Source organism: Mya arenaria, chromosome 2 (genome assembly GCF_026914265.1).
Source record: "Mya arenaria isolate MELC-2E11 chromosome 2, ASM2691426v1".
Lineage (NCBI taxonomy): Eukaryota > Metazoa > Mollusca > Bivalvia > Myida > Myidae > Mya > Mya arenaria.
In genome coordinates, this window is record NC_069123.1 from 16,161,109 (window position 1) to 16,187,498 (window position 26,390).

Here is a 26,390-nt window from a genome sequence, read left to right on the forward strand (position 1 = left end):
TACACAGGAATGAGAATAATGTGTTATGTAACTGCGAGAAAAGAGGTACTAATTGATAGAAAGTGTAATGCAATAAATAATGATAGAGAGAGTAGAAATCAAGCTAATAAAGTATGTCTAAGAATTAACATTGGAGAGAGAAATATATCAAGAGAGGAATTTAGAAAGATATAAGTGAGAAGTGCAGTGCTTCTTGTACCTGGAGTGTTAAAAAGCGATTCCTGTATTTTATACAGTGCTGTACGTAAATATCACAACGTTATCATCATTAGAGAGATTAGAAGATCCGAAAAGTAGTTTGTTAGTGCTCAGAGGAAAAATGAACATATCTAGTGTTCTTAAAAAGGTCTCTGCATGACAGTGACCACATAACGGAGAGTCTCTAGGGTGATGTTAAACAAGTCTGAATTAAGATTACTGCAGTTATTTTTATACGTGAATGACCAGCAGCGTTCTCCAAAGACCAACACATATGGAACATCATGTCCGTTAAACCTTTGTTGTAAATTTTGCTTGAAAGACGAGAGTGGAGAACGAGTGTCTTGTGGCTACAACGAGTGTACTTCACAATGAAATGGCGGAGGGAATCGTTGAATTACTGTAAATTCCTTATCTCCTAAGTTTTACTAGATGTTCACTGTTTCATAGTTTATAGGAAAAAAATCATTAACTGTCACTGGAAAGTAGAATTACGAGAATAACAATAGGTAAGATGGTAGTTCATCACAGTTATTTTTATATACTAGGATGACTTTTTGCATTATTGTTCTATCCGATAAGTTAATCCAATCAATATCAGTTATATGTTGGTTATAGTACTCATCGTCTTTAAAGTTTGATGTCTAAAGTAAGAATCAAATCACCTTTACACGTATTTCTTTCATGCTTTTCGATGAAATATGGAGTTTTATCAGTGAAATAACAACAGTGAAAATGTGTTTTTCTAGGACACTCGTGAAATAAAATACGATCTTACACTGAAATAAACAAACAATCTTTATTTCTTTCATGCTTTTCGCATGCTTTTTTAAAATATGAAGTTTTCTTTTGTGATATAACGACATTGAATATTTTCACGGCAAACTGTGGAGTTACAATATCAAAGAACTACTTTTAAAATGAAGTGTAGTTACTTCCCCTTGATCAAAACTAAACACATCACTTTTGAACCAGTAAATGTTGCAAATAATAATGATATGATATTAAAAAAGGCTGCATATGTTAAATTAAAGATATTTTTTGCAAATAAGTTAACTTGCCGTGTAAGTTATTTAAGCTATCATATTCCTGTCCATTCAAAAAAATATTCGTTTGGTTAATAAAGTCTATCTTGATTGGCAGTGTGTGAGACACTTTATATTTAGTTCTTCCTGAAAGTTTAAATAGCATTTAAGCTCAATGTTTGTTCCTTTAAATCAAAGGTCTGCACCACAATTTTGCTCTCTTTTTTTTTGCTTTCTGATGAAAATTACCATTTCTAGAAACAGTATACATAATAGCAGGTTGTACTTGGCTGAAGTGTTTGAAATAGCATACACTCACAATCATTTGCGGAACGGGAATCCAAGCATAATTTGCGTTAAAGTATTATTGCGTTGTTAACAATGCGTTTCCAAGTTATCTTATCTGGAGTGGATAGCTATTGAGCACAAATTGCATGTTGTATTAAGTTGAAAAATAGCTCTGCGAACTTATTTCTAATTTATGAATAAAAATATATACGACGTGAAATAATTTTTTCTTGTTCTAACAGCTTAAGGTGGAGATAATGTGTAATAATGGGTGTACAAATTAATCAGCATATGCCCAATTAGGGACTGTTTTTAACATTTTTAATATTTGAAATAGTTTTGAAACTACGAGTATGCAAATTATACCACTGACGTCAATATTGACTCATCTGTCATTCTTTACTTTTCCAGCTACAATAACCGATATGTTCATCAATTCTTCCTTGACCGCTATGAAATTACAACCTTAAGTCTTGTGAAAACATTCACGGACATAAAAATTTCATTCTCTAGTTTTTTGTTTAAAACGTCATTTTTTTCGCGGAAAAAAACGGCGTCGTTTTTCGCTGAAAAACAGTGTGCCTATCTTTGAAATTTTGAAAAAAGATGTTCATATAACTTTTGATTTGTTTAAATATATTTACTCAAAATTTTACTTCAAATCAAGAAAAGTGTACCTTACCGACTTCGTTTCTTCGCATTAACAAATAATCTTACCCCTATACCTGTTTCTTACTCAATACTTATTGTATTAAAACGTATTACATGACGTTAATCGAAATATGTTTTCTCCCACCTCAGATAAGTAGATCCATTAATTCAACCATGCTAGAAATTATTTTCTACCACCTCAGATAAGTAGATCCATTAATTTAACCATGCTATAAATTCTTATCTTGCCCACGGGCGAAGATAAAATGCCCGTATGGAACTTCTTTTATGGTCACAACATTGTAATTACCTCCCTTGTTGAAGACTGTCGTCTGTGGCGCATCATGGAAACCTTGTCTTGTGGCAATATTTAGAACGCTAGTTAATTATTTCTCGCTTCAAATGTCACCACAAAACAGTTTCCACACACCTTTCAAGAAATAATGCTTTACTCTTCTTAGAACTATTTAAAGACCGATCAGACCATTTACATACTCTGAATCACTGCGCGAATATCCATGACAACCACGAATTATCGCATATCCGTACGCAATTATTTTCACTAAGCACAAAAGAGTTCCAGCAAAAAATACATTTTTACTTAATTTTGTTTAACTGAGGTGGGAGAAAAAGCATCTACCATAACCGCTCATGAGAGATTCCACAAAACACCCTACGCTCGGGTCAGAATGAACCTATCTTATACTCTCGGCCATAAAAGATACTTATAATAAGAGGGTTTTTTTGCTGTTTTATTTGTTTTTGTACCAGTTTTCAGACATTTACTCGAAATTCGCCCAGGGTCACGTTCCACATTAAACAGCTTACATATATCTGGTATAAATCCTCGTTTAATATAGTTTTATCAGTATAAGTATTTAATATTTAACAAAGACAATAATGATGTAACATTACTAACGGTTTAATAAAAATGCATAAAACATCAATTTTTGAACATAAAGATAAAAATCTGCGATCTTTTTTTTGTCAGCAGTCTTGTATCACTGATTTCCATGGATTTTCGCAAATTTTGGCTCGTTCCAAGACAATCAAAAATTTCAAATTGTCAAACGTTTAATCTGTGAGAGGTCAGCTTTAAAACTTAGTGAAGTTTAAATTTCTCTTGAATATGTTTACTTTCATTGCATAGTGCATTTATATAGCATGACTTTGAGGTGAATATTATATAAGGTGATTTTAAATATATACTGGCAATTGCTTTTTAAGTTTGATTTGTTAAATGTCTTTACAAACGTATCAACATTGATAAGTCAAAAACTAAAAACAACTAGGTCATTATGAGATATTAGACTCTTTAACTGGTAATACATGTGGCTGACTTCTAAATACAAAGGACTTCGAAGAGTGTTATCAGTAAAAATGTGATAAACCTCTTAACTGAAGATGGAGTTATTAAGGGCTGTAGCTGAACTGGATGATAATATATAGCGTGGACACAAATTGGAAAGTTTTGCTGGTTTCATTTTATATCGTATTAAACATTTGGCGGGGAAACTACTATAAAAATGTTGTCGGATCGAAGCTATAGCTTTAACACCGGTCAGAAAAATACTTTTTCTACGGTGGACTATGTTATTTTCGGAGCAACTCTAGCTGTTTCAACGTTCATTGGATTTTTCTACGCAATCAAAGACCGGAAAATTAGCGACACCAAACTGTTTCTGCTCGCCGGCGGGAATATGAACTTTGTGCCTGTGTCCATGTCGCTGTTGGCAAGCTTCATGTCGGCAATCACGCTGCTAGGGACACCGGCCGAGATGTACAACTTCGGAACCATGTACTGGTGGATCGGGCTCTCGTATGCCGGCTCAGTCGCCCTGGCGGCGCATGTGTATGTGCCTATCTTCTACAGACTCAGGGTCACCACGTGTTACGAGGTAAGCCGGGACACTGTCGATATACATATTTACAGTAATCAGCATGTTTCACCAATGATATCGTTATTATTTTATTTCCAATGTATAAGATGCACTCTTACTCCCAAATAAGAAGTACCACACTTAATACAATTGTTTTAATTTACTGAAAAGGGTAAATAAATATCGAAAAACAAAGTTTTCCTATGAAAGATACCGTGTTAAATACAAAGAAATGTGCTACCTTATGAGACGATCGTTGATCACTGTAAATCTTTTATGACCCACCATGCAGTCATTTTTTTGCGTTTTCAGCTATTGAAACACGGTTACAATCTGATTACCAGTAATTAATATTTTCAATAAATGCATGATTTATAAGTAGTTAATGGTTTATCACTCAAAAGTTATGTTTGTCATACATGTGTATGTATAGATTTTAAATACGAGTATTACTTTAAAGGCCTTCCGACAAACAAAATTGCCACAAATAACTGATACGGGATATTGTTTTCAAAGCTGTAAAATATATTAAAGCTACACTCTCACAGATATAGCATTTTGCTCTTTTTTATTTTTTGTCTTTGAAAGAGCATTTTTTGCGCCAATATCTGCAAACCAATGATATAAGATTGCTGACAAAAAATCACATCGTAGATTTTCATATTTCCTTTCGGAAACTAATGTTTTATTGCCTAAACCATTACTTACGGTTTAAGAAAATTGCATAAAACATAAATTTTTGAACTGTAATAAAAAAGATGCAATCTAATTTTTATCAGCATTCTTATTTAACTGCTTTCCATGGATTTTCGCAAAAATTGGCTCGTTCCAAGACAAAAAAAATAAAAATAAAGTTGTCAAAACGTTCAATCTGTGAGAGTGGAGCTTAAAATGTCCCCTATTGTTTCAGTACTTGGAGATGAGATTCAGCCGAGGGGTGAGGCTGATGGGGACCTGCATCTTCTCTATGCAAATGGTAAGAACAACTGGCCCCAATTTTTCGAAACTTCTCCCCTTCCCTACATGTTGTATATTATGTATCTGGGCCGGAGACCATAAAATGCAAATAAATCGAATTGAATTGAATATAACAGGATTAAGCTTAGCTCATTATTTTTATTTTCAATAATTTACGTAAAATTTACTTCTTTAAGAGTTTTTTATACTTTAAATAGGAATTATTTTTATGAAAATCACAATAAACCATTTTTCATTTATCAGAAATTCAATTTAAGTATGTAGTTTGGCTAATTGAAATAAGTTACTTAAGCCTTTTAATTAAAGCTGCACTCTCACAGATTGAATATTTAAACTACTTTTTTTATTTTTTGTCTTGGAACGAGCATTTTTTGCGTAAATATCTTCAAACCAATGATATATATTTGTTGACAAGAAATCAGATCGTAGATTTTTATATTTCAGTTCGAAAATTAATGTTTTATGGCTTAAACCGTTACTAACGGAAAAATGCATAAAACATGGATTTTCGCAAAAAAAATGGCTCGTTCCAAGACAAAAAAAACCCGTCAAAACGTTTAATGTGAGTGTGCAGCTTTAGCTTAAAAAGTTTCGAGAAATTGGGGCCGGAAGAAATACAAACATTTTAGCAGGCTGTTATTTCATAATATAAGTATATTTACAGTCTGAACTGTTCCTTGTCGATGGATGTGCCATTTCTAGGTCACTGAATCTCAGTAGAACTAGTACTATATACATTATTACTGCTTTATTAAGCTTATTACAGTTCATGTTTACTGTTGAAATTTTAATTAGATACGCATGCTGTCGCATACGCTTCTACATAATACATAGCCTAATTAGTATCGTAATTAAAATTATCAAGTTTTTAAATAATCGTGATGATAAAGACAACGAGTAGAACATCATAGGAGTTTAAATATCAGAATGTAGTTAAGGGATTTCCGCCATACAAAGTAGGAAGGTCAATCTTATAGATTATTCAGACAAATAAGTTTTCATTTATTTAATCTTGAGGTAAACTCTTTCTGCATGTTACGCATATAACCTTTGCAACATGTTTTTGTGATTTAATGAGTTAAGCAAAGTATGCCGTGCAAAATTTTATCAAACAAATGTTGTTAGAGTCTCGATAAAGCGATTAACGATTTACGTCACAAAATTCCTGAACTTAGAGTATCTTTTTGAACTAGAAAGATATTATACAAAAGTGGCTTAAAATGCATTACAAAAATGAAAAATATATTTATTTATGTAAACAAAAAAACAATAACAGAATTAATCACCTAAAAGACGCAATACATGTTTGTTTCGATTAGGTCGAGCAGTTTGGCGCCTATAACTATACCTATTATTATTGTAACTTAACGTATTAATACAAAGTTATGCTTTTGCACGAAAACATGCACAAATGTGTTTGGTTTTTTGTCTGCTTAGCTCTCAATAAACCTACTCATGTTAGAACAGGTGCATTTTGTACGGTTTTTGTTTGTACATACTATAGGTTAGTTACCTGACTGCAATGGTAGTATACATGTTAAATGGTATAATGCTTGCTAATTATTGAACCTTATAAAACCATTTAACTCAACTCCCTGTGTATTCTGTTTTTAGACCTTCAACCCAACTTTGGCATTTTGGCGGAGGCAATTAAGTGTCTTCAACATTCGTATATAACTTTTGACTATTATCGTTTCAGATCATTTACATGTCCATCGTCTTGTACGGTCCATCTCTGGCGTTGAATGCAGGTATGCCCGCGTATTTTGGGTTTTTGATGATATATTCACAAGCGAATCCAGGGGTAGTGGAGTGGCATCCGGCGCAAGCCCCCCCCCCCCCCCCGACCTCCCCCCTAAAATCGTTCAAGTTAACTTTTATGTTAATATCAAATAAAAAAAAGTAATTCAATACTCTCAATTTGCACCATTTCGGACTTGAATTGTAAAATAAAATAGGGTAGTACCCCCTAATACCCCTGCCAACATTTTAAACCATATCAATTTTGCGGGAGGGCCGCATGTTAAAAAGTTGCGCCCTTATGATACGCCCCCTCTAATATCAATTCTTGGATTCGCCTCTGATATTCACAAATGTTTTCAACAATTGATCAACATTATGACGACAACGTACAATGAATTGGTCTTTCAGATGCAATTAAACTCGAAATTGCGATTTTCACTCTTAGAACTGAAATCAAATTAATTAAAATCCTTGATCCAAACAAGTACAAGAGCATCGGATCATTTGATCACGATATTACTGTTACTGGGCGGATCTTAGATTTGACGTTAGACGGAGCGTAACTTAGGGGCGTAACCATTTGGCTTGACCCCCCCCCCCTCCCTCAGAACCGAACATTTTGTTTACATCCTTGGCAGGGGGGTGGGGGGTAATTTCCCAAGAAAATTATATCAATTATTGGTCTGAAATGGTGCATAATGGGTGTATTATATTACCTTTTTCTCCTATATTGGAAGCAAAAGTGAACTTGAGCGATTTTCTAGGGTGTGTGCGCCGGGTTGATCCCCACCCTGGACCCGCCAGTGTGTTAGTATAACATATAAACTATTTCAACAACAGTCCGATTTAATGGCCTCTGTATGCAGTTTGTCTATGAAGGAGTATGAACAATTCCTTCACGATCCTTGTTAAAGATAAAAAACAAAACTTGTGCACAAAATGAAGATGGGGCATGTACCAACACGCTCGGTCGAAAGTCGGACATCTTCAAGAAGTTCTTGCACCAACAACCCGAGTTATTTAGATTGTACACGAGCGCTTGCAGCCCGAGTGTATAATTTTATCTACGAGGGTAGTGCGTGCAATAACTGTAATGTACATGTTGATTAAGGGCAACGTTCAATAATTAGTTATTGCCTGTAAGTGAAAAGCGTTGTAATTTATCCACCCGACATTTATTGCACGATTAAGCTCCGTCTTCTTGTTACCATTCCGTAATAGAAGTTAGTGTATTCACGAAATCAAAGAATACACCTTCATACTTTAAACGTATATATATATATATATATATATATATATATATATATATATATATATATATATATATATATATATATATATATATATATATATATATATATACTTGACCTTCCTGCATTGGACTTCTACGACTATATATATGTATACACTGCATGTTCTATATCCCTATTATTCAGTGACGGGACTGTCCCTGTGGGGCGCGATTATATCTGTGGGCAGCCTCTGTACCATCTACACCGCTATTGTAAGTGTCAATTTCTTTGGATTGAAAAGCAGCGTGTCAATTCGATGTTAAAAAAGAAGCGGACGAACACATGTTACCGTATTTTGGCAGTTCCTCATTAGCGATTACTTCACTATCCTTTGAAACAACGTCATCTGAAGCCGAAATGCATTTGCTTATAACAGTATACATTTCATTATAGAGGGAGGGTTAAAAACAAATCTAAAGAGGGAACTTGATAAAACAGTACCAATTTGAAATAATTTGTGTTAATACCTGCTCGAGCCACAGTGATTTGATGGGAAATGAACTCCTGCTTTGGTGTCATTTGACCGGTACAAAATTTAACCTAAAAATATAAAAAAAAATCTTCAGATTTTTCAAAGGGGTCACTCCTACCAACTATCTAGCACAAAATAACTATGAATTACTGCAGTTTGACAATGTCAGACAATCTCGAAATACCTAAATAGTCATAGTTATTTTATGCTAGATAGTTGGTCAGATGATACCCAAAGCAGGAGTTTATTCCCATCAAATCACTGTGGCTCGAGCGCGTTTATGTTAATACCTGCTCAAGCGCATTTATTTTAATACCTGCTCGAGCGCATGTATGTTAATATCTGCACGCGCGCATTTATGATAATACTTGCTCGAGCGCATTTATGTTAAACCCTGCTCGAGCGCATTTATGTAAATACCTGCTCGAGCGCATTTATGTAAATACCTGCTCAAGTAGCAGACCGGTTTTTTCTACGAATCATTGTAAATTGGACATAAATATTGATACTGTTGACACCCACCAGGGCGGTATGAAGGCGGTGCTGTGGACGGACACATTCCAGACGGTGATGATGATAGTGGGGTTGTTGGCCACACTTATACAGGGATGCTACGAGATGGGCGGCTTCACAAACGCCTGGAATATAGCGGAGCAAAACCACAGGGTCTACTTTGATGAGTATGACCGAATGGGTTTCTTTTCATATTTGCATTGTTCGTTCGTCTTTTTTGAATGACAAACTTTGATGTACTTTATAGCCTTTACGTCTATTACATTAGCCATACCTATAGAACGCCGTTCAAGATATTCACTTGAAACAAGTTACAATAGGCAAATGTGTAGCAAGTTCGATACCTCTGGCATTAATAAATGTCTAGTTATGACCCCGTGTGTTGTGCTCTCTTAAATTTGAAATCCATACCGAATGTGTATTTTGAAACAACATGGCATAACCCTAACCCTGTTACTAACAAAAACATGAAGGTAATCTAGGCCAGAAAGGATCATTCATATGTGCAACCATTTTTAAATACTAACAGGAACTAGACAGAAGATGATTTGCAAGAATAAAAAGAAAATTGTCAAAAACTTACGTAAAGTTGATATCGTTGTGTACAACGTATTGAATCTTACTTACTGATGTATCACATCGCTTACGGCACATGTATCTTTCGCAGTTTTTGCGTAGTTTTCAAATTTGAAATTCACTGGGTTTGTCTGCCACGTAAATCCCAGTTATTTTAAAAATAGCGTCGGTATATGTATCTGTATTTACCACGTGACTTTCACGTGCTAAATATACTCACTATACACTGGGAAACCATTATGCGTTTTTTTCAAACCGGTTAACACAACTGAAACAGTGACAAAATATTATTTTAAGCATGTAAAATGATGCTTTATCGGCCTGATACTAGCTCGTTTTGATGAGTATATGCTTGCACTGTGTAAATAATGTATTTGACGATTTTGGAACCATCTAGTGTCTAGTACCTTTAAAACAATTTCCACCCCATTCGGAACTCCTCGGCCATTTTGTTGTTTTCGATAAAATGGCCGAGGAGTTCCCAATGTTTCCACCCTTCAGTTTCCGTGCGGATCCGACTGTGCGGCACAGTTTCTGGGCGTTGACGATCGGGAGCGCCTTCCTGTGGGGGAGCGTGTACGGCACAAACCAGGCCCAGGTCCAGCGGACGCTCTCGTGTGGATCTCTCAGGAGTGCACAGCTGTGAGTCTTATCAAGTGGATAATGATAAATGAAGGACTTGCATATTTGCTTGTAGTCCGCCATTTGGACTGCGTATATCAGTGTTTCAGCCTAAGCTGTAAAAAATATTATGTAGTGTAGCGTGGCTAGACCCATTTCATGTATTCTGAGTTACAGAAGTAGTCCTTGTTAGATCTTACAAACTGAATTTAAAATATTGACAAAAAATGAAACCTTCAGTCTACTAGCTTTAGTTACATTGTAATTTTAGTTAGCATCAGAATTCAGGAATTGTCACAGTGACAAAGTGGGTTGATGTTTTCAAGTCCTTGTGTTTTTAGACCTTTGAAAAATTTACGCAACATGCATTTCACTGAATAAAATAAAAAGGAATATGCATTCTCACGCATTACTTGTATAAAAAATTAAAAAAAAACTCGAGTATTTCTCAAATGATAAAAGATATTCCGTTCGAATCTAAACGTAACTTTAACAACTCTGTGAAAAACTATTCCCTATTCAAATATGTTCAAGTTCTAAACACAAGAAAACATATAACATGTATATATGTTATACTTTTGCCACAAATTGTTTCTCAATACTAAATGAAATCATTTTAAAATATTTTGGCCTTCTCCACCCAAAGTGGCGAAGCTACATACAGACCTTGTAAATTTAAATTACCCAAAAATGCAATGAAAACTAATAGCTACTCAAAAACTTTGAACAACTCAAAAGTTGTATGTAACGTTAATACGAGATGTGCCGGACATCCCTCGTATATAACAAAAGCATGTCTGGTGTTTATTTTAACTACATGCAGGTTGTATTGATTGATTTTATTGTAATCATTGCATATATAATTAAGTTTGTGGAATACACATATAAAATGGATGAAATTGTGCCTTTTGTTTTTCTCCTGGAATGCTCCCGAATGACATCGAAGGGGGGGGGGATCCCCAAACTCACATAAAACCATCGGGCCTACAAGTTTTTTAGGCCTAGCTAAGCCCTTGACCCACTCTATGTACCAATGACCTGGATAAGCTTAAGACTGTCTTCTGCACGTGAACATTTGAAATAAGTAAGACCCTGTAAAAACTCTTTCCCTACTGGATCCTATGGATAAACTTCCCTGGCCTGTGTGTGATCCTGGTCTGGTTTTGATCACCATGTACGTTTTCTATAACTCTAAATCATTAACCATGTAAGATTTGTTCCTTTACAGTGCCCTGTGGAACAGCGTCCCCGGTTTGTGTTTAATCCTGCTGCTGTCCTGTATGGTCGTGGTCGTCATGTACGCCTACTAAGTATCTTCATTATTATACTACTACATATTAACTTTGTTATATATGTCCCCCCTACAGGGCCCTGTGGGTCAACTTCCCCGGCCTGTGTGTGATCCTGCTGTTGTCCTGTATGGTCGGTATCGTCATGTACGCCTTCTACAGCACGTGTGATCCCATCTCATTCAAGCTAATCATGGCGTCAGATCAGGTACGTTAGCTAGTGCATGGGTTCAACCGGTATGCCAAATAAACCCCACAGTGGTAAGCAAAGACGTACATCTCTTAGATACCTCTATCATTATAGGCTCGAACAACACCGACGATATAGATGATATTTTTTGCTGTTATTCGTGTAAGATCGTATTATATTTCACCGAGTGAGCACCAATCATCTTAAGATATATACGTTTGGTATTCATGAGATGAAATATATTGCGATCTTACACGAAAACAAATCATTTTTCTTTTTATAATATGCCTAAAAAGAATTTAAAATGGCAGTTTATTCTAAAAACAAATAAAACTAGCGTCCCAAATTGTATGCGAACTTAACGTCATTTCGGAAATTTGGTCTTTGAAATTGAGTCCCCGGGTCGTGCGCGCTGACGTTTGATTTGAAAGTGAGAGCGGGCTAACATTTCAAAACAGTACAAAATATCAGTTTTTATCTCACTGGTAAATCACTATAACTCGACGTAACGCATGTTATTGAAAGTCGCCATTGTTTCTTATTTTTACATGTTTATTGTACTAAAACTATAGTTAATGGTTCATCTCCTGTGATGTCTAATGATGATCTGTTTCATGACTTCGTGTTCTTTACCTCTTCAGATGTACCCCCTATTTGTGATGGACTTACTGAGCCATGTGCCCGGTGTCCCTGGTCTCTTTGTGGCCTGTATATTCAGCGGCACGCTCAGGTATCTGGATTTTGAACCCGCTCGGCTCACTTTATTCAGCGAATTATTTTATTTCAACCTTATTAACTTTAATGTTTTGAGATCTTTTGTCAACTGTTACAGTTGGAGAACGTGTACGAGTTCATACATGCTTGGTTTATTAACTTAACATAACATAACATAACATAACATTTCATAACATAACGTAACGTAACGTACCGTAACGAAACGTTACGTAACGTAACGTAACATGACATGACATGACATGACGCATAACATAACATAACACATAACATAACATGGCAATACATAACATAACATAACTTAACATAATATAACTTAACATAACATAACAAACATAACATAACATAACATGACATGACATGACATGACGCATAACATAACATGACATGACGCATAACATAACATAATATAACATAACACGTAACATAACACATAACATAGCACATAACACAACATGACATAACATAGAGTTAACTGTAATGTAAGGTCTCCATAACAAAAGTTACAGTTCTGCACACATTTATGTTTTTACATCATAAACATTAAACAAGATGAACAACACATATTTTGTGATGATCAAATACTATCTATATTCTAGCAAAATCATTCCACAAATGTGAAAGTTATATAGCTAAAAAATAATGCGTATATAAACATAGAAAACAAGTATTGGTGAATAAACACGTTTATGGTAAAATTGTTCCATCATCTGTCATTGTTTAAGAAAGATTTCTCTTGTTTCAAAAGGGTTGCAAATGACTTTGCAATCAGTACAATACTGTCTTTGAATGTATGCATAATCATGCACGTACAGCCACTTTATTGCGATCCAAAAACGCAATGCTTTTACTACATTAACAGACCAGCACGCTTTTATAGTTAAGTGAGACGATATGACATGAGTTTAGTGGTTGACAAAGGCCATTTTCAGATATGAAATGAGAAACCTTATGAGCCCGTTAATGCATTTCGATGGGTGAGAATGAAACACTTCTACCTGCTTATTTATATAGTATCACTTCGAACCTTTTCGTCTTAAGCTACACTCTCACAGATTGACAGGTCGGACAGGCTTTTTAGCTTTTGTCTCAGAATCAGTTCATTTTGATATCAATGCCTTCAATACAATCATATAAGATAACTCACAAAAGAACATATCTCAATTGTTTGAAAAAAAAAACTGCCGAAAATTTCATTTTTTCTGAAAGAGTTAGTAATGCGTTTAGCCATAAGACTTCAATTTTCAAAAGTTATTATGAAAACTACGATCAGCTCTTTTGTCAGCAGTCGTTTATCACTGGTTTCAAACATCAACGCAAAAAAAATGTTCTCATTCCAAGACCGAAAATAAAAATAAAAAGTTGTCAAAACGGCCAATCTGTGAGAGTGCAGCTTTAACCCTGCGATAAAGTCGTGATCATTTTTTTTCTTCCAGCACAATTTCGTCCGGCCTGAACTCTCTGTCGGCTGTCACCTTGACAGACATTATCCGTCCCGTGTTTCCCGATATTTCCGAGAAGCGGGCAACCAACATCTCCAAAATCATAGGTACACACTTTTAGGCATTCGGAGCTCCTCGGCCATTTTTTCAAAAAACAACCTCGGATGTATGCCGGTACATCTGTTGAAGTAGTCCGTATTTTTTTTAATAAAAGCATTAATTAAATGTAGTGTTTAAGAGTTGTATTCATTGCTCTCAGTTTAAATTGATTGCCAGTGAAGTGTATTATTGCAAACATAATTACGATTCCCAAGAGTTAAGTCATAAATTTTAACTACTAAATAAGATTACTACGCGATCTATTTGCAGCGGACTTAAACGTACCACTTTTTAAGTATGTTAACTGTCCATATACATCCGAGGTTGTTTTTGAAAAAATGGCCGAGGAGTTCCGAATGACTTTTAGGCTTGTAGCGGGCACGATTGCTGGTACCGGAATTATCTCTTGAATAATATTACTAATATAGTTCAGCCCTTTTATTCTTAGGTATTAAGTGTACCGCAATGGCATGGTTTACAAAAATAGAAGTAGAAACATTGTCAGAGCACTTGTGTCGTCAGCAGTGACATCGTCGTGACAAAACGCAGGGTCGCTCGACCACTCGAATCAATCATTTGTATGTGTTTAGGGCATGAAACGTAGCACACACGTGGGCAAAGGCGTAATACATTAGATGTCAAGCGATGTTGAAATATTTCTTAAGTTATTGTCCAGCATCATGCTATAAACGGACGAGCGTTGACTCCACTCGTGGTGCTCTTCTTGAACCAGATTACTATATAGCGTTATACATTACATGTTGGTGAGGTTGAAATATTCCAGTTATAGTCCAGCATTATGAATATAAACGGACGAGCGTTGACTCCACTCGTGGTGCTCTTCTTGAACCAGATTACCATATAATGTTCTCGTTGCTACAATATAATCTGTATACATTCAAGGATGGTATTCATGCGTTAATCTTATGGTCATACATCATTGACTTCATTCACTCTATTGGACAGTTATACAATTTATCCGAATAGCTACATCGTTCTTAGATCCAATTAAGACCAATATTGAATACCAGTCCAGGTATATTTGTCTGACAGTATATGTGGTCTGTTTCGGCTCTTTTTTATGGTGTGCTATGCTTGGCTCTCACATACGTCTGACAGTATTGTGGTCTGTTTCAGCTCTTTTTTATGGTGTGCTATGCTTGGCTCTCACATACGTCTGACAGTATTGTGGTCTGTTTCAGCTCTTTTTTATGGTGTGCTATGCTTGGCTCTCACATACGTCTGACAGTATATGTGGTCTGTTTCAGCTCTTCTGTATGGTGTGCTGTGCTTGGCTCTCACATACGTCTGACAGTATTGTGGTCTGTTTCAGCTCTTCTGTATGGTGTGCTATGCTTGGCTCTCACATACGTCTGACAGTATTGTGGTCTGTTTCAGCTCTTCTGTATGGTGTGCTATGCTTGGCTCTCACATACGTCTGACAGTATTGTGGTCTGTTTCAGCTCTTCTGTATGGTGTGCTATGCTTGGCTCTCACATACGTCTGACAGTATTGTGGTTTGTTTCAGCTCTTTTGTATGGTGTGCTATGCTTGGCTCTCACATACGTCTGACAGTATTGTGGTCTGTTTCAGCTCTTTTTTATGGTGTGCTATGCTTGGCTCTCACATACGTCTGACAGTATTGTGGTCTGTTTCAGCTCTTTTTTATGGTGTGCTATGCTTGGCTCTCACATACGTCTGACAGTATTGTGGTCTGTTTCAGCTCTTTTTTATGGTGTGCTATGCTTGGCTCTCACATACGTCTGGCAGTAGTGTGGTCTGTTTCAGCTCTTCTGTATGGTGTGCTGTGCTTGGCTCTCACATACGACTGACAGTATTGTGGTCTGTTTCAGCTCTTCTGTATGGTGTGCTATGCTTGGCTCTCACATACGTCTGACAGTATTGTGGTCTGTTTCAGCTCTTCTGTATGGTGTGCTATGCTTGGCTCTCACATACGTCTGACAGTATTGTGGTCTGTTTCAGCTCTTCTGTATGGTGTGCTATGCTTGGCTCTCACATACGTCTGACAGTAGTATGGTCTGTTTCAGCTCTTCTGTATGGTGTGCTATGCTTGGCTCTCACATACGTCTGACAGTATTGTGGTCTGTTTCAGCTCTTCTGTATGGTGTGCTGTGCTTGGCTCTCACATACGTCTGACAGTAGTATGGTCTGTTTCAGCTCTTCTGTATGGTGTGCTATGCTTGGCTCTCACATACGTCTGACAGAATTGCGGTCTGTTTCAGCTCTTCTGTATGGTGTGCTATGCTTGGCTCTCACATACGTCTGACAGTATTGCGGCCTGTTTCAGCTCTTCTGTATGGTGTGCTATGCTTGGCTCTCACATACGTCTGACAGTATTGTGGTCTGTTTCAGCTCTTCTTTATGGTGTGCTATGCTTGGCTCTCACATACGTCTGACAGTATTGTGGTCTGTTTCAGCTCTTCTGTATGGTGTGCTATGCTTGGCCCTCACATACGTCTGACAGTAGTGTGGTCTGTTTCAGCTCTTTTGTATGGTGTGCTATGCTTGGCTCTCACATACGTCTGACAGTAGTGTGGTCTGTTTCAGCTCTTCTGTATGGTGTGCTGTGCTTGGCTCTCACATACGTCTGACAGTATTGTGGTCTGTTTCAGCTCTTCTGTATGGTGTGCTGTGCTTGGCTCTCACATACGTCTGACAGTAGTATGGTCTGTTTCAGCTCTTTTTTATGGTGTGCTATGCTTGGCTCTCACATACGTCTTGACAGTATTGTGGTCTGTTTCAGCTCTTCTGTATGGTGTGCTATGCTTGGCTCTCACATACGTCTGACAGTATTGTGGTCTGTTTCAGCTCTTCTGTATGGTGTGCTATGCTTGGCTCTCACATACGTCTGACAGTAGTATGGTCTGTTTCAGCTCTTCTGTATGATGTGCTATGCTTGGCTCTCACATACGTCTGACAGTATTGTGGTCTGTTTCAGCTCTTCTGTATGGTGTGCTGTGCTTGGCTCTCACATACGTCTGACAGTATTGTGGTCTGTTTCAGCTCTTCTGTATGGTGTGCTATGCTTGGCTCTCACATATGTCTGACAGTAGTGTGGTCTGTTTCAGCTCTTTTTTATGGTGTGCTGTGCTTGGCTCTCACATACGTCTGACAGTATATGTGGTCTGTTTCAGCTCTTTTGTATGGTGTGCTATGCTTGGCTCTCACATATGTCTGACAGAAGTGTGGTCTGTTTCAGCTCTTTTTCATGGTGTGCTGTGCTTGGCTCTCACATACGTCTGACAGTAGTGTGGTCTGTTTCAGCTCTTCTGTATGGTGTGCTATGCTTGGCTCTCACATATGTCTGACAGTAGTGTGGTCTGTTTCAGCTCTTCTGTATGGTGTGCTGTGCTTGGCTCTCACATACGTCTGACAGTATATGTGGTCTGTTTCAGCTCTTCTGTATGGTGTGCTATGCTTGGCTCTCACATATGTCTGACAGTAGTGTGGTCTGTTTCAGCTCTTTTTTATGGTGTGCTGTGTTTGGCTCTCACATACGTCTGACAGTATTGTGGTCTGTTTCAGCTCTTCTGTATGGTGTGCTATGCTTGGCTCTCACATACGTCTGACAGTAGTGTGGTCTGTTTCAGCTCTTCTGTATTGTGTGCTGTGCTTGGCTCTCACATACGTCTGACAATATTGTGGTCTGTTTCACTTGGCTCTCACATACGTCTGACAGTAGTGTGGTCTGTTTCAGCTCTTCTGTATGGTGTGCTATGCTTGGCTCTCACATATGTCAGACAGTATTGTGGTCTGTTTCAGCTCTTCTGTATGGTGTGCTGTGCTTGGCTCTCACATACGTCTGACAGTAGTATGGTCTGTTTCAGCTCTTCTGCATGGTGTGCTGTGCTTGGCTCTCACATACGTCTGATAGTAGTATGGTCTGTTTCAGCTCTTCTGTATGGTGTGCAATGCTTGGCTCTCACATACGTCTGACAATATTGTGGTCTGTTTCAGCTCTTCTGTATGGTGTGCTGTGCTTGGCTCTCACATACGTCTGACAGTATTGTGGTCTGTTTCAGCTCTTCTGTATGGTGTGCTGTGCTTGGCTCTCACATACGTCTGACAGTATTGTGGTCTGTTTCAGCTCTTCTGTATGGTGTGCTGTGCTTGGCTCTCATATACGTCTGACAGTAGTATGGTCTGTTTCAGCTCTTCTGTATGGTGTGCTATGCTTGGCTCTCACATACGTCTGACAGTATTGCGGTCTGTTTCAGCTCTTCTGTATGGTGTGCTATGCTTGGCTCTCACATACGTCTGACAGTATTGTGGTCTGTTTCAGCTCTTCTGTATGGTGTGCTGTGCTTGGCTCTCACATACGTCTGACAGTAGTATGGTCTGTTTCAGCTCTTCTGTATGGTGTGCTATGCTTGGCTCTCACATACGTCTGACAGTATTGTGGTCTGTTTCAGCTCTTCTGTATGGTGTGCTATGCTTGGCCCTCACATACGTCTGACAGTAGTGTGGTCTGTTTCAGCTCTTCTGTATGGTGTGCTATGCTTGGCTCTCGCATACGTCAGACAGTAGTATGGTCTGTTTCAGCTCTTCTGTATGGTGTGCTGTGCTTGGCTCTCACATACGTCTGACAGTATTGTGGTCTGTTTCAGCTCTTTTTTATGGTGTGCTATGCTTGGCTCTCACATACGTCTGACAGTATTGTGGTCTGTTTCAGCTCTTTTTTATGGTGTGCTGTGCTTGGCTCTCACATACGTCTGACAGTATTGTGGTCTGTTTCAGCTCTTCTGTATGGTGTGCTATGCTTGGCTCTCACATACGTCTGACAGTAGTGTGGTCTGTTTCAGCTCTTCTGTATTGTGTGCTGTGCTTGGCTCTCACATACGTCTGACAATATTGTGGTCTGTTTCACTTGGCTCTCACATACGTCTGACAGTAGTGTGGTCTGTTTCAGCTCTTCTGTATGGTGTGCTATGCTTGGCTCTCACATACGTCTGACAGTAGGGTGGTCTGTTTCAGCTCTTCTGTATGGTGTGCTATGCTTGGCTCTCACATACGTCTGGCAGTAATGTGGTCTGTTTCAGCTCTTCTGTATGGTGTGCTGTGCTTGACTGTCACATACGTCTGACAGTATTGTGGTCTGTTTCAGCTCTTCTGTATGGTGTGCTATGCTTGGCTCTCACATAAGTCTGACAATATTGTGGTCTGTTTCACTTGGCTCTCACATACGTCTGACAGTAGTGTGGTCTGTATCAGCTCTTCTGTATGATGTGCTATGCTTGGCTCTCACATACGTCTGACAGTATTGTGATCTGTTTCAGCTCTTCTGTATGGTGTGCTGTGCTTGGCTCTCACATACGTCTGGCAGTATTGTGGTCTGTTTCAGCTCTTCTGTATGGTGTGCTGTGCTTGGCTCTCACATACGTCTGACAGTATTGTGGTCTGTTTCACTTGGTTCTCACATACGTCTTGACAGTAGTGTGGTCTGTTTCAGCTCTTCTGTATGGTGTGCTATGCTTGGCTCTCACATACGTCTGACAGTAGTGTGGTCCGTTTCAGCTCTTCTGTATGGTGTGCTGGGCTTGGCTCTCACATACGTCTGGCAGTATTGTGGTCTGTTTCAGCTCTTCTGCATGGTGTGCTATGCTTGGATCTCACATACGTCTTACAGTATTGTGGTCTGTTTCAGCTCTTCTGTATGGTGTGCTGTGCTTGGCTCTCACATATGTAGCTTCCAAACTGGGAAACATATTACAGGTAAATCATCTTTCACTCAAGCTTAGAATCCCATCATGTTTTATTGGTGTAAACTTATTGTTTGTATGTATATTCGAATGACTTCTCTTAAACTTTTTGACCTTTTTTAACCCCCAAATGATTGAATAAATGCATTTATCGCAAATACAAATTGCAAATAATGCGAACGTATTTTCTAAATTTAGCGCGCACCACGTCATTACAAAATTTGCATGCCACATGACTTTCTTAATAGTACCTATATGTTACTTTATTTCGTAATGATTTGAATTTTTTAACGACGAAGTTTTTCGCTTCAATATTTTTTTTTCCGGTAATGCATCTGAAAACACTTATTTCATAGTTAGTTTAAATTATGATATCGTCATTGCAGAAAAAATAATTAAAGTCTAAAAAAATATTTTGAAAAATTGAACCATATGCAAACAGCTTAATACATTAACTTGAAGTTAAATTTTCTAATGTTTATGATATAAGACCTGATGTTACCTTTGTGTATGTGAAACCAATCATGGCATCTTTATCCCTTGAAGGCGGCTCTGTCCCTGTTCGGAATGCTGGGAGCGCCAATGCTAGGGTTGTTCACCCTGGGGATGATCTACCCATGGGCCAACTACAAGGTAATTACCTCGCTTGGCCTAAGATTATTAAACCTAGTAAGTCTGTAACACGAGCCGGTTGTTTGTGACTCTATTAGTTTAATCAACACCATTGGGTCTGGTTGGCGTTAGTAACACACCACCATACAGAATATGAAACCCAATAATATCAACAAAGAAGGTCATCTAAAACACCTCAACTATAATTTAGTATGTTATCACAGTAATCCAATATTGGTATCAGTAATATTCACAACTTAACACCATATGCCATCGCTTGTACTCTATCTCCACGTACCTCACGTGCAGGGAGCGTATGCGGGTACTCTTACCAGCCTCGTGGTGATGTTGTGGATCGGCGGAGGCGCCTACATCACGAAGCCTTCCTCGTGGCGCCCACCTATATCCACGGAGGGATGCAACTGGAATCTCACCCAAGATGGGCGGCTGTCTCCCTGGAACACAACAGCCACTCCGGTTCTCATATCCACTATCACCACTGCGGATGTTATTAATGATACTGTTATAGCATCCGCGTCACTAGCCGAAGGGTAAACACTAAAAAAACAATAATAATAATATAATACTAAAAAAGGAAATTACATTAAACAAATCGAACACCATCCTATTATTACTCATCAACCTTAAGTCGAGTTACAGTTGAGTCGAGTTGTAGTTTTTAAGTGCTTTGTCCACAAACGCACTGAATATTGTGTAGACATTTGAAAATCCGGAATGTTTTTGCAATATAACCTCAAGTTCTTTAAAGCTACATCCTAGTGTTGTCATTTAATCTACCCTGTTATGTAGTACCAAGTTTAATTTGAGTGTTTTATCCGAATTAACATCAGTGCTTTTTTTACTAAGAATAAATATCAATTATAAACTTTTAGGTCTCGGCGAGACGTTTTTACCAAGATTCTGATGTTAAAGAAAATCCAGTCGTTTGTTGACAATTCTTTTTTCAAGCAGCGTATTTAATATAAATCTAGACCCGTGTTATCTATAATGAGTATTATTTTTTATCCACCATGGTAACGTCTGCCTTTTTAGCTGATTTATTTATGTTTCATGGCAAACAATCTTTACTGTTGAGATACCAAACTAAGATGTCGATCGAAGAATATGTTTTCGCCACATACTGAACGCATACGATTTTCAAAAATGTATAGATAAAGTCCACTTACCAGGCAAAAGTTGGTACCTGACTCGGTACTTTTCATTCTAAATCCGCCATTTTGTTTGCCATTTTCTCACTTAATATTTGCATGAAACGAAATTACGCCCCCTCCCCCTGATTTTCATTCTCCCCACCCCCCATTCACAGCCCGGTTGAAGGCCTAGACCGGCTCTACTCCCTCTCCTACCTCTGGTACAGTTGTCTCGCCATGCTTATCGTCTGTGTCGTCGGCATCATCGTCAGTCTCATAACAGGTAAATACCATAAATCATCGTTTCCATCATTCAGTTTCTTGTTCTAAAGCTGTTGTTTTTCAGAGAAACTTCCACACCGGTGGATGATATACGCAAATTCACATCACTAATTTAGCATAAATATTTGTTCAATGAATGCTGTTGACATAACTTGATGAGACTCTTATTCAAAATCAATACATACACATGTATAAAAACATCTACATATTACGAACTTTCTCACAATTTAGCTTATAATATGTTCAAGACTGAGAATCACATACTATATTATATTATTATACATATGTAATTTAGACTGTGTTCTTCCATAATGTTATTGCCGCGAATTCACTGTGTGTTACAGGCCGCCAGGACCCGCGGAAACTTGACGCCCGGTTGGTATGTCCCATCTTCGACGTTATGTTCCCTTTCCTACCAGAGAGATGGCGCAAACCGCTCAGATTTGGCATCGTGCACGAAGGGGTATGGCGAACAATTATATGTCAACACCCTCAGGATACAAACACGTGAAACGTGCAGCCGCAGGCGCAGACTTTGAGATGAAATTTATTTTCAGTCGAAAACCCGTTGGCTCGATATCGCTTGGCTCGATTTCATTGTTGACTCGAGCTTGATGTAAAAAAACATATTAACTCTGTGTAAGCGTTCCCGATAAGCTCGATCTGACCGGTCCCTGGGATATCGAGCCAACGGGTTTCGACTGTAAAGAAATTCGCTTCTGCCAGATATGCAATGTAGAGAAAAGAACATTTAATATACTTGCAGCGTGTAAACTACAGCTAAACCTTTCGGGTAAGATCCCTAGTTATAAGCGTCCTTCACATGTAAATCAACCATGGTGAAATATACGGAAAATGTATAAGAAGCTGCAGCTGAACTCATAACGTTCAATACAAGTATACATGTACAAAACTTTCATCTGTATATTCTACAGAAATACGCGGCTGACGAGGCCGAGGCGGAGGTGCGCCGGGAGTCCATCCTGACTCTTCAGGAGGAAGACGGCTCGATCAAGCTGCCCTCGCCGGAAATCGAGGTGCTCTTAAGCGGAAACAAAGTTCATATTACCGAAAAACGATAGCCACACGAAGAGCGTAACGTTTGACCATCATTTAAAAGACGTATCCGTCCAACATGTGTCCAGAATGTTGACAGTGTACTCATGTCTTTGACTTAGAACTGGCGATATGGGCTTGTAAGCATATGAATGGTTTAAGTTGTACCTTTGAAGATGTGCAGCATACCTGTATTTGTTCGAATTTAAAAGATTTTGAAATATATTTACAAATATGATAAATAGATACTAATCATTATGATAATTTTCAGAATGTGTCAACATTGTAGCAAGAAGTTGTCAACATTAAAATGCTTGTGTTTATGTTTTACAGGTTATGTCAACATAGTTTTGAACGAAGTTATCTTTTTGTTTATCGGGCCGAAGATTAATAAAAGAAGTTCAAGAGGCCTGATGCCACCTGTAAATGTGCTTTATTCGTGAAAATATTATTTTATATATATGTACTGACCTTAGCCGGGTGGATGGTTTTTAGGTTCAGCCATAACATTTCAAGTCATTTAGTTTGTCCTTTTTTGATCGATTTTGGGCATTCTAGAAATAATATACCGTTAAGTACATCATTCACCGACTAAGAATACTGTGTTTATCGACTAAGAATACTGTGTTTAAATATTAAAATTAAGGCGCTGAAAGCGCTGAAAGGCTGTAGTCGCCACAAGCCTGATTTTGCTTTTTAACAATTCTGTTCACAGGGAATTAAAATCTAATATAAAACACCGACTAAGAATACTGTGTTTATAGATTAAAATTAAGGCACTGAAAGGCTGTAGTCGCCACAAGCCTGATTTTGCTTTTTAACAATTCTGTTTACAAGGAATAAAAATCTAATCTTAAACATATTTTGAGTGGCCCCGAACTTAGCCCAATTTATTACCTGTCATTACCTTAGAATAGCTATCATAAATTGATTATATTTAATTAAATTTGCTAGTTTCATAACGGTAAATGATATGTACATGTAAAAATATATGTATTAGGATATATGGAGATTGTTTTTATCTCGCAAGTGTATTACTAGTGTAAAGTTAATTAAATGAAACCCGATATTGGTTGAGGACTTTTTGACTATTTGTAGTAGGTAATGTAAGGCGTGGTCTTTTAGTCAACATCTTTCCATTTTCTGCGTTATCATGTTTAAATTATTCCCCTCAATTCCTCACCAAGATAAATGTAACATTCTTCAGCTTGCTTTCAAAATCACATTAACCTTGCAATCGTATTTTTTTAAAGGGGTCTTTTTATTCGCACTATTTAAAATCGCATAAAACATCCATTTTGTAACCCCGGCGAAAAAAATTCAGATGTTCAGATGTCAAGTCAAAAAGCCAGAATCGAGAAAGAGAGAGAAAATGTGTTAATAGTTATTTTTTTAGTTTTAAACGTAAGTCGGTGTTTTAAATATTATCATGCTGTGGAAAGTGTTGTTGTTTTTTTTAATTTTCAAAGAAAATAACAGTAACATATAACAGAATTTGTTTGCAAGGTTCTTATTCTATATAAGCTCACCCAATGATCTTGCCTCTTACTGCACTTGCTGTGTCGTATATTATGATCAGAAATACCGTGTTGGAAACGTTAGAAAAGAAAAATGCAGCACTACTATATTGCTATCTTTATTTTCACTTTTATGTAACTATAACGGCTAAAACAGGCATTAATTTACAAAGACTTATAGCGACAGTTTCATTTAATTAACAATTTCAAAGAGTTCAATGACGACACTTAAGACTTGCAATCTATTCTCTTTATAAAATGTTATGTGAGTATATTCAATATGAAGATGAACATAATTGTCAATTAAACCTTCAAATGATATGATAAAATTATAGACTTATCAAATATGTTCTAACACAGCATTAGGTAAAAAGATAAACATATATGAATCTCCCCGGCCAAACAATCACGTGACCAAACAGTCCCATGAGCTCCTTAGAGTGAGTCAGTTGCTCACCAGCCACTATTCTAGACCCGTAGCAGAGATCAGACGTACTACGTCACTTTACTGCGCGATAAACTTGCCCAGGTTACCGGCTCTCTGCTCTTCTGGAATATTCCTGTCTTCATCAGCAGACCGTTTGTGTTTATGTTTCCCCGGGCCATATAGTCCGTACAGCGCGTTAATAGCAACAATGTCGTCTGCGACTTGACTTCCGGCACGCACCCGCGACCCGTATCCGCTGTCGGCGGCCAATCTTGTGCCATCCCGTGGGTCCATCTCGTGAATTGTGCCATCCTGAATGCCGTCCTGTGCGTCCATTGCGTAGCTCATGTCGTCCTGAATGCCATCTGGTACGTACTCCTCTGAACGTTTACCAGGGCCGAACACTCCAAAGAGACCGTCGTTGTTCTTGGCAACATTTTCTGCCGCCCGAATACGTGATCCGTAACCATAGTCCGTTGACATTCGCTTTTCTTTTTCCTCACTAGAGATTGAATCAAGCACCGTATCATCTTCCGTTTCCACCATATTATCTAGAGCATCCTCCGACATGGCGGAGCGCTTTCCGGGGCCATACACACCATACAGGCCCTCCCGGTCCCAGTCATTGGCAATATTTTCACCAGCCTGCAACCTCGAGCCATAACCGAAATCGGACGACCGTTTGCCGGGGCCATGAATTCCATATAGACCGTTATCCCATGAATTAGCGAGATTTTCACCGGCCTGTAAACGCGAACCATACCCGAAGTCAACCGCTCTTTTTCCGGGACCGGCAATTCCATAAAGATCTCTATTTTGTAATGAATTTGCCAGGTTTTCACCAGCCTGTAAACGCGAACCATACCCGAAGTCCACCGCTCTCTTTCCGGGACCTGCGATACCATAAAGATCTCTATTTTGTAATGAGTTTGCCAGATTTTCTCCAGCCTGTAAACGCGACCCGTACCCAAAGTCTACAGCTCTCTTTCCGGGACCGGCGATACCATAAAGATCTCTATTTTGTAATGAGTTTGCCAGATTTTCTCCAGCCTGTAAACGTGAACCATACCCGAAGTCCACCGCTCTTTTTCCGGGACCTGCAATTCCATAAAGATCTCTATTTTGCAATGAATTTGCCAGGTTTTCTCCAGCCTGTAAACGCGAACCATACCCGAAGTCAACCGCTCTCTTTCCGGGACCGGCGATACCATATAAATCTCTATTTTGTAATGAGTTTGCCAGGTTTTCTCCAGCCTGTAAACGAGAACCGTACCCGAAGTCAACCGCTCTCTTTCCGGGACCGGCAATTCCATATAAATCTCTATTTTGTAATGATTTTGCCAGGTTTTCTCCAGCCTGTAAACGCGAACCATACCCGAAGTCAACCGCTCTCTTTCCGGGACCGGCGATACCATATAAATCTCTATTTTGTAATGATTTTGCCAGGTTTTCTCCAGCCTGTAAACGAGAACCGTACCCGAAGTCCACCGCTCTCTTTCCGGGACCGGCAATTCCATAAAGATCTCTATTTTGTAATGATTTTGCAAAATTTTCACCAGCCTGTAACCGAGAACCATACCCGAAGTCAACCGCTCTCTTTCCGGGACCGGCGATACCATAAAGATCTTTATTTTGT

The 26,390-nt window shown here is 38.2% G+C and overlaps 1 protein-coding gene across 1 annotated transcript; it reads left to right on the forward strand.

Annotated features, from left to right (window-relative positions):
• LOC128217998 (sodium-dependent multivitamin transporter-like) lies at window positions 1-23,870 on the forward strand. The gene is made up of 16 exons (XM_052925491.1): window positions 1-707; window positions 3,517-4,060; window positions 4,953-5,018; window positions 6,720-6,771; window positions 8,200-8,267; window positions 9,053-9,207; window positions 10,118-10,258; window positions 11,605-11,734; window positions 12,358-12,446; window positions 13,885-13,997; window positions 19,655-19,722; window positions 20,256-20,342; window positions 20,631-20,872; window positions 21,649-21,755; window positions 22,099-22,217; window positions 22,690-23,870. Exons 2-16 carry the CDS (start codon window positions 3,689-3,691, stop codon window positions 22,834-22,836), a joined length of 1,956 nt encoding a protein of 651 aa, XP_052781451.1. The 5' UTR covers window positions 1-707; window positions 3,517-3,688; the 3' UTR covers window positions 22,837-23,870.
• Window positions 23,871-26,390: the final 2,520 nt, after the last annotated feature.

Coding starts and splice junctions, on each gene's coding strand:
- LOC128217998 (XM_052925491.1), top strand. CDS start 3,689: ATGTTGTCGGATCGAAGCTATAGCTTTAACACCGGTCAGAAAAATACT. Junction 6,772..8,199: donor ATCTCTGGCGTTGAATGCAG/GTATGCCCGCGT, acceptor CCTATTATTCAG/TGACGGGACTGTCCCTGTGG. Junction 12,447..13,884: donor ATATTCAGCGGCACGCTCAG/GTATCTGGATTT, acceptor TTTTTCTTCCAG/CACAATTTCGTCCGGCCTGA.